The 15,767-nt window shown below is 49.2% G+C and overlaps 1 protein-coding gene and 1 pseudogene across 1 annotated transcript; both read left to right on the forward strand.

The window, feature by feature from the left end:
- The first annotated feature begins 4,832 nt into the window (after window positions 1–4,832).
- Window positions 4,833–5,829, forward strand: LOC146349221 (olfactory receptor 52K1-like; annotated as a pseudogene).
- A 7,788-nt stretch (window positions 5,830–13,617) lies between these two features.
- Window positions 13,618–14,598, forward strand: LOC146349222 (olfactory receptor 52K1-like). Its single transcript, XM_084842133.1, has one exon. The coding sequence runs from the start codon at window positions 13,618–13,620 to the stop codon at window positions 14,596–14,598; it is 981 nt and encodes a 326-aa protein (XP_084698259.1).
- Window positions 14,599–15,767: the final 1,169 nt, after the last annotated feature.

Below are 15,767 nucleotides of genomic sequence, written 5' to 3' on the forward strand. Positions count from 1 at the left end.
ACTTCTGAGTAGACATATACAGGATTGCACTATTAGAGTGGGAAACAGGAGGAGGATTTCCCCTCCTCAGTTTAGAGTATTTCCACACTATAAATCTGAGCATGGAAGACACAAGAGAAGTTCTGTTGTGCAGAGACTGTATTTGTAAAGGAGCTGAAATTGAGGACATTTTCTCTTTGGATGTCAAATTTATATGTACACTGACAAAGAGTGATTTAGAATGTTATTGGCCCACTAGATATAAATTGACTTAAGAAGGTAGCACATCATGCACTTGCTACTGCTAAGCTTCCCCTTCCGTGGGAAAGGCCTGTGACTTCATGGCGGTGCACCTGCTTTTCATGCAGAAGGCCCCAGGTTCGATCTCTGACAGCCAAGAATTCTCCACCAGGGTCATTTCCATCTCATCTGGAGCCTGCACATGTTTGACCACAGCCTCAAGACGCTGGTTCATGCCAAAGACTGCAGCTCTGGGGTGCTGCTCACTTGGAGCGCAGAGCCGGGTCTCATGAGCGCACTGATGGTACACAGCCTGAAGCTACAGATGGCCTCATTTAGGTCAAAACAGGCATTACTGTAAACCTGTGATAGCAGCCACGTCTTTTAATTGTTATTTTGCAGTAGGTGGGTGGGGAGTGGGGTGGGATCCAGATCTAAAAAGCTTGCCTACTCCCACACTTCGTTCCCAGGCTGGATTGGGGGCCCTGCACCTACTGTAGAGTAAAAATGGGGGGAATCTAGCTGCTAGACACAGATCTGAAGTCGTGTTTGTTTTGGCCCTTAGTGGCTTTGTACAGATGTTAAGTAACACAGGTGACAATATGCTTTGCCTGTGTTCCGGCAGACAGGCCCCTCCAGCACCCTGGCCGCCAGGCCTCTCACTCAGCTGAGGAGAGTGGAGGGCTCTGAAGGATCAGCAGCTCCAAGAGGCATTCCTCCCCGCTGATCTCAAGATGGAGGTCACCCACCAGGGCTCTCCATGCCTCCTCCATCTGTCCCTGGCCCAGGTTGGGAGACAGAAGGGAAAGGGCAGAGGAAGAACATTTCTTCCAGGACTGCCTGCAGCTCACCACCTCTTGTTGAGCTGGCTGCAGCTATGGAGGGTATATTGGTTTGGGATATGTTTTAATCTGATTTTGTTGTGTTTTGTATGCTGCTTTGAGAAAATATTTGTTCTCTGAAAGGCAGCTTATAAATCTCTTAAATAAATAAATTTTGGAACAGCATCTTACCTGTTCCAAATAAAAATACGTTCTACACCACATGAGGCTAAAATCTTGCATCCTTACCAGGGCTTCTACTTCCAGATTCTTTGCGGGATTAAGATCGGCAACTTTACACAGGCTGACATGTGCTGTTTTTATTTCTTAGCAAGTTCTATATGTTTCATTTTACAGCCACTAGATGGCACTGCTGTTATAGTGCCATTATGGAAGTACACAGCAAGTAAAGTGCTTCATCACACTTCCTAGAGAAAAATCGGACTTTCCCCATGTTTTACAAAGGCGGGATAAAGGTTAAAACACACACACACACACACACACACACACACAGAAGGGACCCTGGAGGTTGACAACATTCTGTAAAGGACCTACAAACTTCTGTAAGTAACCAATCTTGATTGCACAATATAAGCCCCATGTGGAGAAGCCCTAAGAATTTTTAGCCATGAATTAAGAATTTGTGCCCCAAACCCACCACCACCATGAAATAGATTTTCATCCAAAATGTGTATAGCTGTCAGGAACAAGCAACACACATTTGTATGACATTTGCAGTTTGGGGCATAGGCCCCCAAATTTCTGCTCACAGCAGGGTTTGGAACAGGGGTGGGCACCGTGTGGCATCTCCAGATGTTTTGGCCTACAATGCCCATCATCCCTCACCATTGGCTATGCTGGCTAGGGCTGATGGGAGCTGTAAAACATCTGGAGGGCCACAAGTTGACCACCCCTGATGTTACATTCTGATTTGTTTGGAAGGCCACAATACTGGGGGGCAGGGGCAGTCCCAGGGTCCCCTTGCCCAATCCAGGACCACATGGGCCCTAAAGACACCAGGCACTCCACCAGCTTGGAGGATTAAACTGCTTTTCATTAAGCCTGTGGCACCTGGGGTATCACTGGCCCCAAATCTACAGTGAAGAAGACTAAATCATAGCAGGGGAAGGAAGACTCACCTGAGGAGTGCACGCTGCACCCTGGAGGTTTGTCACAGCTCATTTTAGGAAGCCCGTGAGCGGCAACTATGAACAACTCCCAAGAGGAGACCTAATACCAGACCTCCACAGAGGATTCACTCTGGTCATATTTAACTGAGCAAATTGGTCAAAACTTGACATTTCAAGGATGGTGAGTAAAATGCAACCGTTGTCCCAGGCAGTGAGAAATAACTGGAGAGAGGAGGCGGCAAGACGAATGTCAGGATCAACCTGCCTGTTACTGTCTTGGACATCAGCGCATCAATACAGGCTGTCTTGGAGCCTTCAGGCGTTATAAATAAATAAGTAAATAAGACATGATCTGGTGCTTTTCCAGGGCAGAAGTGCAAGGCTAGTATCTGAATTACTGTTCTCACTGTCTGGTGCCTTGTGGTGCTCCTTTTTTAGCCATGCTTTAGCTGGTGCTTCAAGTGACATTGCTTCTTGGATCTGGTGGGTGGGGCAGCCTACTAGCATTGGGGGACCTGGGGCTTTTTGCCTCTGGTGAGTCCAACCTGACCACATTCATTCAGAAATCCAGGGAAGTGTGTGAGGGATGCTGGAATTGGCAGTGCTGAGTGAGCAGGTCTCCACATGGGAAGATCAGCCTTCCCCAACCTGATGCCCTCCAGATGTATGTGATGCCCTCCAGCCTGGTGCCCTCCAACATATCTGGAGGGTGCCAGGCTGGAGAGGCACCACAGGGTCTGTTTCAAGCTGATGGTGAAGGATGGCTCCCTTCAATGAGCCAAGAATAAGGGGCTCAAGTTACAGGAAGCCAGATTCCAGATATCAGCGGGGATTCCTCTGGAGGGCGGGGCTTGGAGGCCAAGCCCTGCCCCCTGGTGGAATCCAAGCAGACTCCATGGGCCAGATTGCGGAGTTCCACAGGCCACATTAGCCCAAGGCCGGGGGGTTCTGCACCCTTGCTCTGCGCCTAGAAGGCAATGGGGCAGCACTGATGCCAGGCCCAACTGAACCTCGGTTACGGACATGCTGGGGTTTCCCTTCAAGAGGCAGCACCTGGGCAGAGTGTCAGCCAGTGAGCTCAACTATTTTACCTGGATGAAAAGCAGACTTGTGGGGGGGGGCAGGGGGCATGTGAGGCCCCACACTTGCTTTGGAGCAGTGGTGAGGAGCCTTTTTTGCCTCACGGTTGCAATTATATTATGAGCTGCATGCCAACTGTGGGTGAGATCACCAACGAGAGGGGGTGGGGCCATTCCCCCCGCCCCACCATTCATACACAGGCTACACAGATACTTCATCTCTTTGCATGGAGGAAGGGGAGGGCACTGTCGCTTCCCCCATGGCCAGATGGCTCCCCTTTCTCAGGGTGCCCTTCTCGGAGTGGGCAAGGCTTCAGGGGGGAGGGGGAGGAGAGGCTCCAGCCAGGGGCCTCCACTAGGGATGGGAGGCCTAATCTATGAAGCATGTGGTCTTCTATGTCTATATAGTAATGCCCAGACAGAACAAACTTGAATTCTTAATACAGGAGGGACATTATGACTTCATAGGTGTAACTGAGACTTGGTGGGATGACTCGCATGACTGGAATACCGCAATTGAAGGATGTAACTTGTTCAAAAAGAACAGGAGGAACAGAAAGGGAGGTGGGGTTGCACTGTATGTGAAAAAGACATATCTCTGCACAGAAATACAGGAGGAGGAGCTTGGTAGACCCATCGAGAGCATCTGGATCAAAATAAATGGAGCAAAGAATAAAAGGAACCTGGTGGTCGGAGTCTACTACCGGCCACCCAACCAAGGAGAAGACAAGGATGAAACTTTTGAAAAGCAAATAGCCAATGTTTTAAGGAAGCATGATGTAGTAGTCATGGGGGACTTCAATTTCCCCGATACCTGTAGGGAGACAAATTCTGCAAAACATGGCCCCTCCAGGAAATTCCTGACTTGTGTTGCTGATAACTTCCTTCTACAGAAAATGGAGGAAGGAACTAGAGCATCGGCTATCCTTGACTTAATCCTAACCAACAGAGATGACTTAATGGATAAAGTAGCAGTTAACAGGAACTCTGGGGGAAAGTGACCATGTTGAACTTGAGTTCTTGGTTCTAAGGGAAGCAAAAGCCGAGTGTAGCCAAACGCGTACCCTGGACTTTAGGAAAGCTGATTTTAATAAACTCAGAACAATGATCAGTAAGGTCCCATGGCAATCTGAGACATGGCATCTGCTTTCTAGCCAGTCTTTCCAAAATGTACCTTCCTGACTGTTGGAGCAATACGACAATGGAACCCATTCCCTAGGGAGGTGGTGGACTCTCCCACACTGGAGGCGTTGAAGACGAGGCTGGACAGCCATCTGTCAGGGATGCTCTGGCCTGGATTCCTGCATTGAGCAGGGGTTGGACTCGATGGCCTTGTAGGCCCCTTCCAGCCCTACTATTCTATGATTCTAAGGTCAGAGGGGGGCTTTGACCCAGGTGCCCCATCCAGCTTACAAAAGTCTCACTCAGATGACACACTGATGGTAGTTGGAGTTACAGTACGCTGAGAGAGTCCCATAGCAGGCGCGCGTGCACGCACACACACATGTATGCGCAACAGGCATCAATACTAATTTACAAAGCCAGAAAAAGATGCCTGCTTGTCCCCTTTCAGTTCCAAAGTGATGTCTGAATTTGGAGGCAATACTCAAGCCGGCCAGGATGAAACTGCCAACGTCTCTTACACAGAATTCCTCCTGCTTGCTTCCCCGGCTTCCAGACATCCAGGTCCCTCCTTGCCCTCCCGTTCTTTTGCATCTACCTGATGATCGTCTTTGCAAATGCTGTGCTAATCTACACTGTGAAGGTGGAGAGCAGCCTGCATTCTCCCATGTACCTTCCGATTGCATTGTTGTTAGCAGTCAACATGTTTGGGACCACAACTATTCTCCCCCAAATGCTTCTGAGTTTCATGTTCAGAATCAGCAGCATCTCTCTGACCAGCTGCCTGGTGCAGATGTTCTTCCTCTACCTGGCCATCATATTAGACATGGGCATCCTCCTCATGATGTCTTTGGACAGGTACATGGCTATTTGCCATCCTCTCCACTATGCCGATATATTGACAAACTAGCGGTTGATGCTCCTGACGACTGCCGCTGTGGTTCAGGGCGTGTCTATTGTCAGCCCAGTGGTGATCCTGGCTTCTCGGGTGAGGTTCTGCCATTCCAACGTCATTGAGCATTTTGCTTGCGAGCACATGGCCCTAATGAAGCTGTCTTGTGGCGACACCTCCAGGAACAGGATCGTGGGCATTGCTGTCAGATCCTCCACCATCACTTTGGACCTGGTCTTCCTCAGCATTTCCAGAGCAAGATCATCCTGACAGCCTTGAAGATGGCCTCAAGTAGCGTTCGTCACAAGGCCTTCCACACCTGTGGCACCCACCTCATCGTCCTCTTCATCGGCTACTCCTCCTGCCTCTCCTCCTCCATTGTCTTCTGCGTGGCCAAATCAGCCACACAAGATGTACACAACCTGCTGAGCATAATGTACTTGCTGTTTCTATGCGACATCAATCCTGTCATCTACGGCATAAGAACTAAAGCGATCAGGGAAAACATCTTGAAACTCTTCAAGAGGAAATGGGCAGCCTTTGCTCTCCAGAAATCAGGCAACTGAAACAAAATGGATCCTGATTGAGAATGAAGCCATGATTAGGAAGACAATTTCAAGATCACACCTTCAAGATTGGTACAGTAGTCTAGGTGGCTTTCCACACAATGCGCAAATACTCATGCATGAAAATTAGTGGGACCTAATTTACCCTTATTACTATTTGTTGTACGATCCATGATATGCCATTATTTTTTGTTATTATTATCATCATCATCACTCCATCAATGTGCATATTGCTTTATAGATTAACACTGGTAGCTTGATAACAGTCCAGATGTGATAGGGGAGGTTCACTGTTGGAGGCAAAGCAACTATGCCTTTGTGCTATTTAGAAGGTGCCAAAAAAAAATCCACTCCTTAACCCTGATGCCACCATCTGCCCAATTTTGTGGAATCAGTTCCAGTTCCTGTGGCCTAATGTTGTGGACAAAGTGCTTGCAATGTGCAAGCAATGTGACCAACCACATGCCCTCTCGATCCCTGCCCCTCTTGGCTAATAAAAGCTACCCGAGGAGGTATGACTGGGTGGATTCAGGGAGTGATAAGTGCTTCCCTGTGGGAAGGAGTAGTCCCTGCTGTCCTTAAGGAGGCAGTAGTGCGGCCAATCCTGAAGAAGCCCACTCTGGACCCAACAGCATTAGACAACTACCACCCAGTCGAAATTTCATTTTCCTAGGGAAGGTACTTGAGAGGGCTGTGGCAGAGCAACTCCAGGCACTCTTGGAGGATACTGATTATCTAGACCCATTCCAGTCTGGGCTTCGATCTGGTTATGGGACTGAATCAGCCTTGGTCGTCGTGATGGATGACCTTTATCGAGAGACGGACAGGGGGAGTGCAACCCTGTTAATTCTGCTCGATCTCTCATCGGCTTTTGATACCATTGACTATGGTATCCTCCTGGATCGACTCCATTGGATGAGTATGGGAGGCAGTGTGTTACAGTGGCTCCGGTCTGATTTCAGAAAGTAACGTTGGGTGACTATTCCTCGGCCCCTTGGCAATTGAACTATGGGGCTCCGCAGGGTACCACCTTGTCCCCAATGTTGTTTAACATCTATATGAAGCCGCTGGGAGCGGCCATTAGGGGATTTGGAGCCAAGTGCCATCAGTATGCTGATGACACACGGCTCTATCTCCCTGTGACATCTGAATCAGGAGAGGCTGTGCAAGTCCTGGACCAGTGCCTGAACTCAGTAATGGGCTGGATGAGAGCCAATAAACTGAGGCTGAATCCTGGCAAGACAGAAGCCCTGTGGGTGAGTGGTTACTGGGTCCAGGAGATGGTCTCATTGCCTGTCCTGGATGGGGTTGCACTCCCTCTGAAAGATCAGGTCCATAGTCTGGGGGTACTCCTAGATCCATCATTGTCACTGAAGGCCCAAGTTACCGCGGCGGCTCGAAGTGCCTTTTACCAGCTCCAGCTGGTTCACTAGCTACAGCCTCTCCTGGACAGGGATAGCTGGCCACAGTGGTACAGGTGATATTAACCTCAAGACTGGATTACTGCAATGCATTCTGTGTGGGGCTGCCCATGAGGCTGGTCCGGAAGCTGGAGCTAGTGCAGAATGCAGCAGCTCGGCTGTTGTCAGGAGCTGTCCCTTCTCAGCATGTATCTCCTCTGCTGAGGGAACTGCACTGGCTGCCTATTTGCCACCGGGCCAGGTTTAAGGTATTAGTACTAGCATACAAATCCCTAAACAACTTGGGGCCAGTATACCTGAGACAGCACCTTCTTCTTTACCAACCTGCCCAGTCACTGAGGTCATCGGAGGGCATGTCTTTGGTGGTCCAACATGGACCTATGGCCTAGTTGGAGTCCACCAGGAAGAGAGCTTTCAGTGTAGTGGCCCCCTTCCTGTGGAATTTCCTGCCTTTGGAGGTCAGGCAGGCACCAACATTGTGTTGATTTCAGTGCCTCCTGAAGACATTATTTCGAGAGGCTTTCCCTGAGTGACCAGCCACGGGTTATTATGGTTAGAATCTGTTCTTTTAAAATGTTTTGTTTTAATTATGGGCTTTTATTCTTTTATCTTGTTGTTCACCACTCCGAAACCTTTGAGGAGGAGCGGTATATAAATGTTGTTTATTTTATTTATTTATTTAATTTATTTATTAATTTATTAATCGCCCATCTGGCCAGTCACCCAGCCACTCTGGGCGATGTACAACAATAAAAACAGTTTACACAATAAAATTCAACATTAAAAACATCACATTTCTAAAATTACCCTAGCCCACCCCAAATGCCTGCCTGAATAACCATGTTTTTAATGCATGGTGGAAGCTCATTAAAGACGGGGCGTGACAGAGTTCCCTAGGGACGGAGTTCCACAGAGTGGGGGCCACCACAGAGAAGGCCCTCTCCCTCGTCCTCACCTGCCTAGCTGTCCTGGCTGATGGGACAGAGAGAAGGCCATCCGAGGCTGATCTTGTTGAGTGGCCTGTCTGGTGTTGCTGGAGGCACTCTTTGAGACAGGCTGAGCTGGAGCCATATAGGGTTTTAAAGGTCAAAACCAACACCTTGAATTTGGCCCAGAAAACAACTGGTAGCCAGTGCAGCTCCTTCAGCACCGGAGTGATGTGATCTTGCCAGCGGCTGCCTTTAATCAGGTGAGCCGCCGCATTCTGTACCAGCTGCAGCTTCCAAACTATCTTCAAGGGTAACCCCACATAGAGCTAAATGAGAGGAGACCAGGGCATGTACTACCGATGGGCGCAGATGGTCGGGAAGGTAGGGGCGCAGCTGCCGTATCAGATGGAGTTGGTACAGCGCTGTCCGGCTCACAGCTGACACCTGAGCCTCCATGGACAGCTAGGAGTCTAAGCTGACCCCCAAGCTGCAGACCTGGTCTTTCAAGGGTAGCTGTACCCCATTCAGCACCAGGTCAGCATCCCGGAACCACCTCTTGTCTCCCACCAAAAGTACCTCAGTCTTGTCAGGGTTCAGCTTCAGCTTGTTCCTCTTCATCCAGCCATTCACCGTCTCCAGACATTTGGACAGGGATTCTACGGCCAACCTTGGTGAAGATTTGAACGAGAGGTAGAGCTGCGTGTCATCCGCATATTGATGACACTGCACCCCAAACCTCCTGATGATAGTCCCCAGCGGCTTCACATAGATGTTAAATAGCATCGGGGAGAGGATGGAACCCTGTGGCACCCCAGAAGTGAGTGGCCATGGGTCCGAAACCTCCTCTCCCAGAGCTACCCTGTGGTACCTGCCAGAGAGGAAGGACCAGAACCACCGCAAAACAGTGTCTCCAATGCCCAACCCCTCCAGGCGGTCCAGGAGGATACCGTGGTCAACGGTATCAAAAGCCGCTGAGAGGTCGAGGAGAACAAGGAAGGAGCATTCGCCCCTATCCAGAGCCCTCCTCATATCATCCACCAAGGTGACCAAGGCCGTTTCTGTCCCATGCCCAGGCCTGAAGCCCGACTGAAATGGATCTAGATAATCGGCTTCTTCCAAGTGTGCCCTCAACTGCATCGCCACCACCCGCTCAATCACCTTGCCCAAGAAAGGCAGATTCGAGACTGGGCGAAAGTTGTTCGGAACTTGGGGATCCAAGGTGTAAGTAAATAAATAAATAAAATAATGAATATGTGCTTCATAGTCTGGCTTTCTTCCTACATGTCTGTGAAGATTATAATTGGGCTTTATTAGAGCTGTTCTCTTCATTGCGGTGCATGAGCCTTCGTCCATTGTTACCCCCAATTTTACGTCTCCCTTCCCTGTAGGATTCAGTTTAAAGCCCTCCTGATGACGTTCTTCATGCTGTGGCCAAACACATTCTTCCCAGCCTTTGTGAGGTACAACACGTCCCTTGCCAACAGCCCATCTTCCAGGAAGTACAGCCCGTGGTCCCAGAATCCAAATCTCTTTCGTCGGCACCACCTTCGTAGCCAGTCATTCACCCGGAGTATTTTTCGTTCCCTTTCTATCCCTCTTCTAACTACTGGAAGGATGGATGAGAAAACTATCTGAGCCCCAAAGTTCTTGAGTTTCCTTCCCAAAGCTTCAAAGTCTGACGTGATCTCTTCGTAGCTCCGCTTGGCGGTATCATTTGTTCCCACGTGGATGAGAAGAAAGGGATACCTGTCAGTGGGCTTTATGAGTGCAGGCAACCTTTCAGTCACGCCTCTAACTCGTCCTCCCGGGAGACAACATACCTGGCGAGTCCACGGGTCTTCGTGTCATACTTGGGTCTCGATCCCACGCAGCAAGGAGTCTCCCACTACTACCACTCTTCTCTTCTTCTTCTTGTAGGCCTGGGTTTCATCGCCTGTTTGACTGACCTTCAGCCTCTTGCTCACTCTCATGTAGGTTCCCCTGTGATTCTTCCTCTGCAGGCTGTCCTCCAGTCTCATCTGCAAGTACCTGGAATCAGTTCCACAGCTCCACTGCTTCCACTGGTGCAGGGTGGCTTCTAGGTCTTCTTCTCCTAACTGTCACCCTTTTCCAAGGAGAATCCTCTACTCCATTTTTCTTCACCTCAGCATTTCCCACTTCTGCCTCATCTTGCTGTTGCTCTTCAAGCTTCTGTTCTTCACTTTGCTGCTGCAGTTCCACCGTTCTGTCCCAGAACTCTTAGTCTTCTCTTATTCCCTGGAGGGTCAACACTCACCAGTCTTCTTTTTCTTCCAACAGCGTGATCACTTCTACTTGTTGCACATGTAGGCCATGTTGATCTCAGGCTAGAAAACAAACATTCCACCACTGGAGAGTCTTTTCCTTTCTGATTGTACTGGAATAGCCTGTGCTTTGTCCTCTATTCACTGGAGGTTAACAACAGAGTCCCACTGGTATGAAAGTGTGTGTTACAAGAAAAATATTTTTTAAAAAAAATGTTAGGGGCCTCCCCCTTGACCTCCCCTGGCAAACTCCTGTTCGCTCTCCCTTTTTGCTCACTGTCTGGTTGCTTGCTTGCTTGTATAGCCCCTAGACCAGCTTGAGCAGCTTCCTCTGCTCTGCTCAGCACTTTTCCTTTGTCTCCTCTTCCACTGCAACTCCTCTGCCAAACTCCTGTTTGCTCTCCCTGTTTGCTTGCTCTGATCGCTCGCTCTCTGGGAGCTTGCTTGCTTGTTGATTCTCCTTGATTTCTCAGTGGCTTTCAGTACCTTGATTTCAGAGTGGCTGGGTGACCAGTCAGATGGGTGATTAATAAATTTAATAAATAAATAAATACCATCAACCATGGTATCCTTCTGGGATGACGGTCTGAGCTGGGAGGGGAAGGCACTGCATTGCAGTGGTTTCGCTCCTACTTGGAGGGCTGGCTTCAGAAGGTGGTGCTTGGGGAACATTGCTCGGCCCCGTGGATTCTCCAGTATGGAGTTCTGCCGGGGTCAGTTCTGTCCCCCATGCTATTTAACATCTACATGAAACCGCTGAGTGTGGTCATCCAGAGTTTTGGAGTGCATTGTCATCAGTATGCTGATGACACACAGCTCTATTTCTCCTTTTCATCTTCTTCAGGTGAGGCTGTGGATGTGCTAAATTGGTTCCTGACTGTGACAATAGACTGGATGAGGACTAATAAATTGAAGCTCAATCCAGACAAGACTGAGATGCTGTTGATGGATAGTTCTTCTGGCCGGATGGAGGGTGCTCAACCTGTTCTGGATGGGGTTGCACTCCCCCTGAAGGAGCAGATTCGTAGCTTGGGGGTTCTCCTAGAGCCATCTTTGTCATTTAAGGCTCAGGTGGCCTCAGTGGCTCCGAGTGCCGTCTACCAACTTCGGCTGTGGCCCAGCTATGCTCCTACCTGGACAGGGATAACCTGGCTTCAGTTGCATATATTCTGGTAACCTTCAAGTTTGATTACCGCAATGCACTCTACATGGATTGATAACAGGGACTAGAAGTTCCGAACACATCAGACAGGCTCTGGTGTTCTTGCATTGGCTGCCTGTATGTTTCCAACCGCAATCCAGGGTGCTGGCTTTGATCCATAAAGCCTTACATGGCTTGGGACTGCAATATCTGAGGGAGTGCCTCCCCCGACATGAACCTACCCATACGCTATGCTCTGCATCTAAGATGTAGATGCCTCCTCCAAGGGAGGCTCAGAAGTCAGCAACAAAGGAGAGGGCCTTCTCGGTGACAGCCCCCCAATTATGGAATGATCTCCCCGATGAGGCCCACCTGGTGCCAACATTGTTATCTTTTTGGTGCCAGGTCAAGACTTTTCTCTTTTCTCAGGCATTTGGCAGGATATGATGAGTTTAATCAGGTCCTGGATTTGTCTTACGGTCAGGTTGATTGCTTAAATTTGTTTCAGATATATGTTGTCTATGTATCTGCTATCTTTTGCGTATTTTTATGTAAATGGTTCTTAAACTTTGTATATTGTATTTTTAATGGTTTTTAGCCTTTTTAAACTGCCCAGAGAGCTTCAGCTATGGGGTGTTATAGAAATGTAAAGAATAAGAGTAATACTTCTCAATATACTTTTTCTGTCTCAGACTCCAAGAATTGTACTGCTGTGCTTCTCCCCCCCCCCCAATCTTTCTCCCTCCTCCATATTTTGTGTAATGCTGGTCAAGAGTAAGAAAAAACATTGCAATAACTGACAAGTGAAAGAGAGTGGAAAAGACTCTCCTCACAGGAGAGGCACAAAGCCGCCCTCCATGCACGTAGATCAGGCCGAAAGCTTCCCCCCGCCCCCCATTCCTTGGCCAGAAGGGAAACAGTGGGGGTGAATGACGTCACGTTATAATCAGCACCAAGCGATGTGCTCATTTTCATAGTTTTTTGTAACTACAAGCGATAGAAGCCTAGTTTCTAATCAGCAAAAACCAGGTGGAAAGCTTCTTGGGTGGAACGTGCCCTGCTCTTGGAGCCTAATTGCTCCTCCTCCCACCACCCCTGCAAAGTGGCCAGAACCAGAGGTTGCCCTGAGAGGATCCTGGCCATTCCATCACGCGAGGAAGGGAGTGGCCAGAGCAGCCTTCCCCAGCACGGTGCCCTCTGGATGTATTGGACATCAGCTCTCTTCAGTCCCAGGCAGCACAGCCATTAGTCATGCTGCCTGGGAAGGATGGGAATTGGAATCAACACATCTGGAGGGCACCGGGTTGGGGACAGCTAACCCAGAGCATGTTATACCAAATACAAGCTTTGTACTCAGCTCATCTGTAAGGGCTGCAGCTCTCCAAGGGGTGCCAAGAGGAAGATAATAAATACCCTGGGAAGAGCTCCACACCCCTGACCTTCAGAGAGCCGGAGCAGAATAGGTCCTGTGCGTCAGCCACAAAGCTTGGGAGGCAGAAGGGACGATGACAAGTCTGATGCTCCCAGCAGTGACGAGATGAAGGGACTGCTCTCAAACCCCGCAGTGGAACACATTCGACATCTGCAACCCTCAAGCAATTCTGCAAAGGCTGATTGCCGGAAGCGCCTCTGACCAGCTTCCCTTTTGCCATTTGAGGGATTTGTAAAGGTTCTCCTGGCAGCCGACGCTTTCCTGAAACCACTTCAAAGTATGCTGTGGGGAATGAGGCGACGGGGGCCTCCATCGCACTCTCAACAGGGGAGAAATAGATAAAAGGATGGTGTGGCGACAGTCGACGCTGTAACTACTCGATGGTGCAAGGCACTCTGCATCCTCAGAAGCCTGTGCAGGGCAATCTTGTCTAATATTAGGTATCAGTGAAACTATGAGGAAAATATTGTGGTCTTATACTTTTAAAAATAACCTATTCATTTTGTTTCTCACTCGTGGGTGAAATCTGCCCTGCCATTCATTTTGCGAGCTGCACTTAGCTTATGGTGCGAGCATTGCTAGAATGAAGAAGCCCTCCGCACTGGTGGGAAACCTCTCTCACACAGAGTTTACTCTGCTCGGCTTCCCTGGCCTGCAAGAATCCCGATTCCTCCTCTTCATCCCATTCTTCTGCCTCTATGTGATCAGCTTGGTGGCCAACAGCACTGTGATCTACACCATCCAGGTGGAAGAGAACTTGCACTCACCCATGTACTTCCTGATCTCGCTCCTCTCTGTGGTCGGACTGTGTGGGACCACCACCATCGTCCCACAAATGCTAGCGGGCCTCTTGCTGCATTCCCAGCACATCAGCTTGTCTGGCTGCCTGCTGCAGATGTTTTTCATCTACGTGATGATCATTGTAGACTCCTCCATTCTTCTCACCATGGCACTGGATAGGTACATTGCCATCTGCAAACCCCTGCGATACAGGGACATCATGTGCAACTCTCTCCTGGCTGGGCTTGGCCTGGCTGCCTTGATCCGAGCCATGTCCGTGGTCTGCCCCATGGTCATTCTGGCCTCCCGGCTGCCCTTCTGCCATTCCAGTGTCATCCAACATTTTGCATGTGAGCACATGGCGCTGGTTAGCTTAGCCTGTGGCAGCACAATACGCAGCAGCCTTGTGGGGATGGTGATGGGGGCTTTCATCATTGTCTTTGACATGGCCTGCATCCTGGCCTCTTACTCCTGTATCATCCGTGCTGCCCTGAAGATCACTCCTGGCAGCCTGCGGCAAAAAGCCTTCCACACATGCAGCACCCAACTGGCCGTGATGCTCTTCATGTACTCTTCCTGCCTCTCCTCCTCCATTGTGTACAGACTGGGCAGATCCATCTCACAGGATACCCATAATCTCCTGAGTGCTGTCTACTTGCTGCTCCCATCCACAGTCAACCCCATTATCTACGGCACCAGAACCAACGAAATCAGACACCGTGTTCTGAGGTCCTTCTTGAGGAGGTCGGTCACTAATGCCAAGAGGTCTTCTGTCGCAAAGTAGAGCTAAGCTGCATCCCACGAAGGGGGAGAAAGCCTCCTCTTTGCATAATTGCCTGCATTTGGAAATCAGGATGATATCTTGGCCCCTCACACCAACCTTCCAATCTCCGTACCTGTATGCACACACTCCCCTTTCAAACATTGCACTGGACTCGTGGATATCAAGAACTGGGCCAACATTATTGGGGTGGAGACAGCAGGCACAATTGATTGAACATCCCTTTTATTAATTCATTTGCAAAAGAAAGGGAAGATTGGTAAAGAGCTCGGCTTTGACCCAGAATCTGAGATTCTACAAGGCGTTCCACGGTAAGCTTTTCAAGAGCTAATTACCTAGCACAGCTCTGCTCTGGTGCCTGCATAAACTGATCTTCTCCTTCCATTCAGGCCATTCCTACGATCCTGCCACCATTTCTCTTTACAACTGCTAATGAATGTTCATAAAGATGAACTAGAAAAGATCAGGAGTACCTGGTACCAGGAAACTGGAGTGATGGTGCACATCAGCCTCCCCCTACCTGCTGCTGGCTGGGCATGATGGGAGTTGCAGTCCAACACATCTTGAAGGCACCAGGTTGGGAAGGCCTATGTCACCCACTGTGGAAAAGTCTTACTGCTCTTGAGGGGTACTTATCTTCCCCAGGTCATTCTGTAACCCCTGATCACAGATCCAACCCTATTCACCACTCCACCCATGTGTCCTCTGTAAAGCAGAACAAGCAGGGGCTACTTTGGGTAATTTGTATACTTTATTCCAGTTTCTGAATTTGTATTTACCTGGTTCAGAAGACAGGCTTCTTTTAAGCATTTCTCCCCCAACAGGTATAATGTGAACGCAACAAAGAAGCACTGGATAATGGCTGCATCCTACAGGTGTGCTGCTCAGAAAGCTGAGATTAGCCAAAGGTCCCCATTGATTGTGTTAGTTAGCATCTGACGTTTTCTAGGTGCTACACAAAGATTAAGAAAACAACACAGCCCCAACCAGACATACACCTGGTGGCAAGGCCAAATGTGTGGCTGCGTAAACAAACAATATTGACAGCAGAAATAATAAACAACAGTGCTGGATATGCCTTACTAAGATGACTGACTCCAGGGGAAGGCTGTTTGGCCTAAAACTTGAAGACGTCAGATTTATAGTTACCAAGGCCAAGCAAAAGAAACAGG

Source organism: Heloderma suspectum, chromosome 3 (assembly GCF_057233095.1).
Source record: "Heloderma suspectum isolate Gila_16-S chromosome 3, 16-S_ref, whole genome shotgun sequence".
NCBI classification, from domain to species: domain Eukaryota; kingdom Metazoa; phylum Chordata; class Lepidosauria; order Squamata; family Helodermatidae; genus Heloderma; species Heloderma suspectum.

Bases quoted from the DNA above. Each gene is read 5' to 3' on its own strand.
- LOC146349222 (XM_084842133.1), top strand. From the start codon at position 13,618: ATGAAGAAGCCCTCCGCACTGGTGGGAAACCTCTCTCACACAGAGTTT.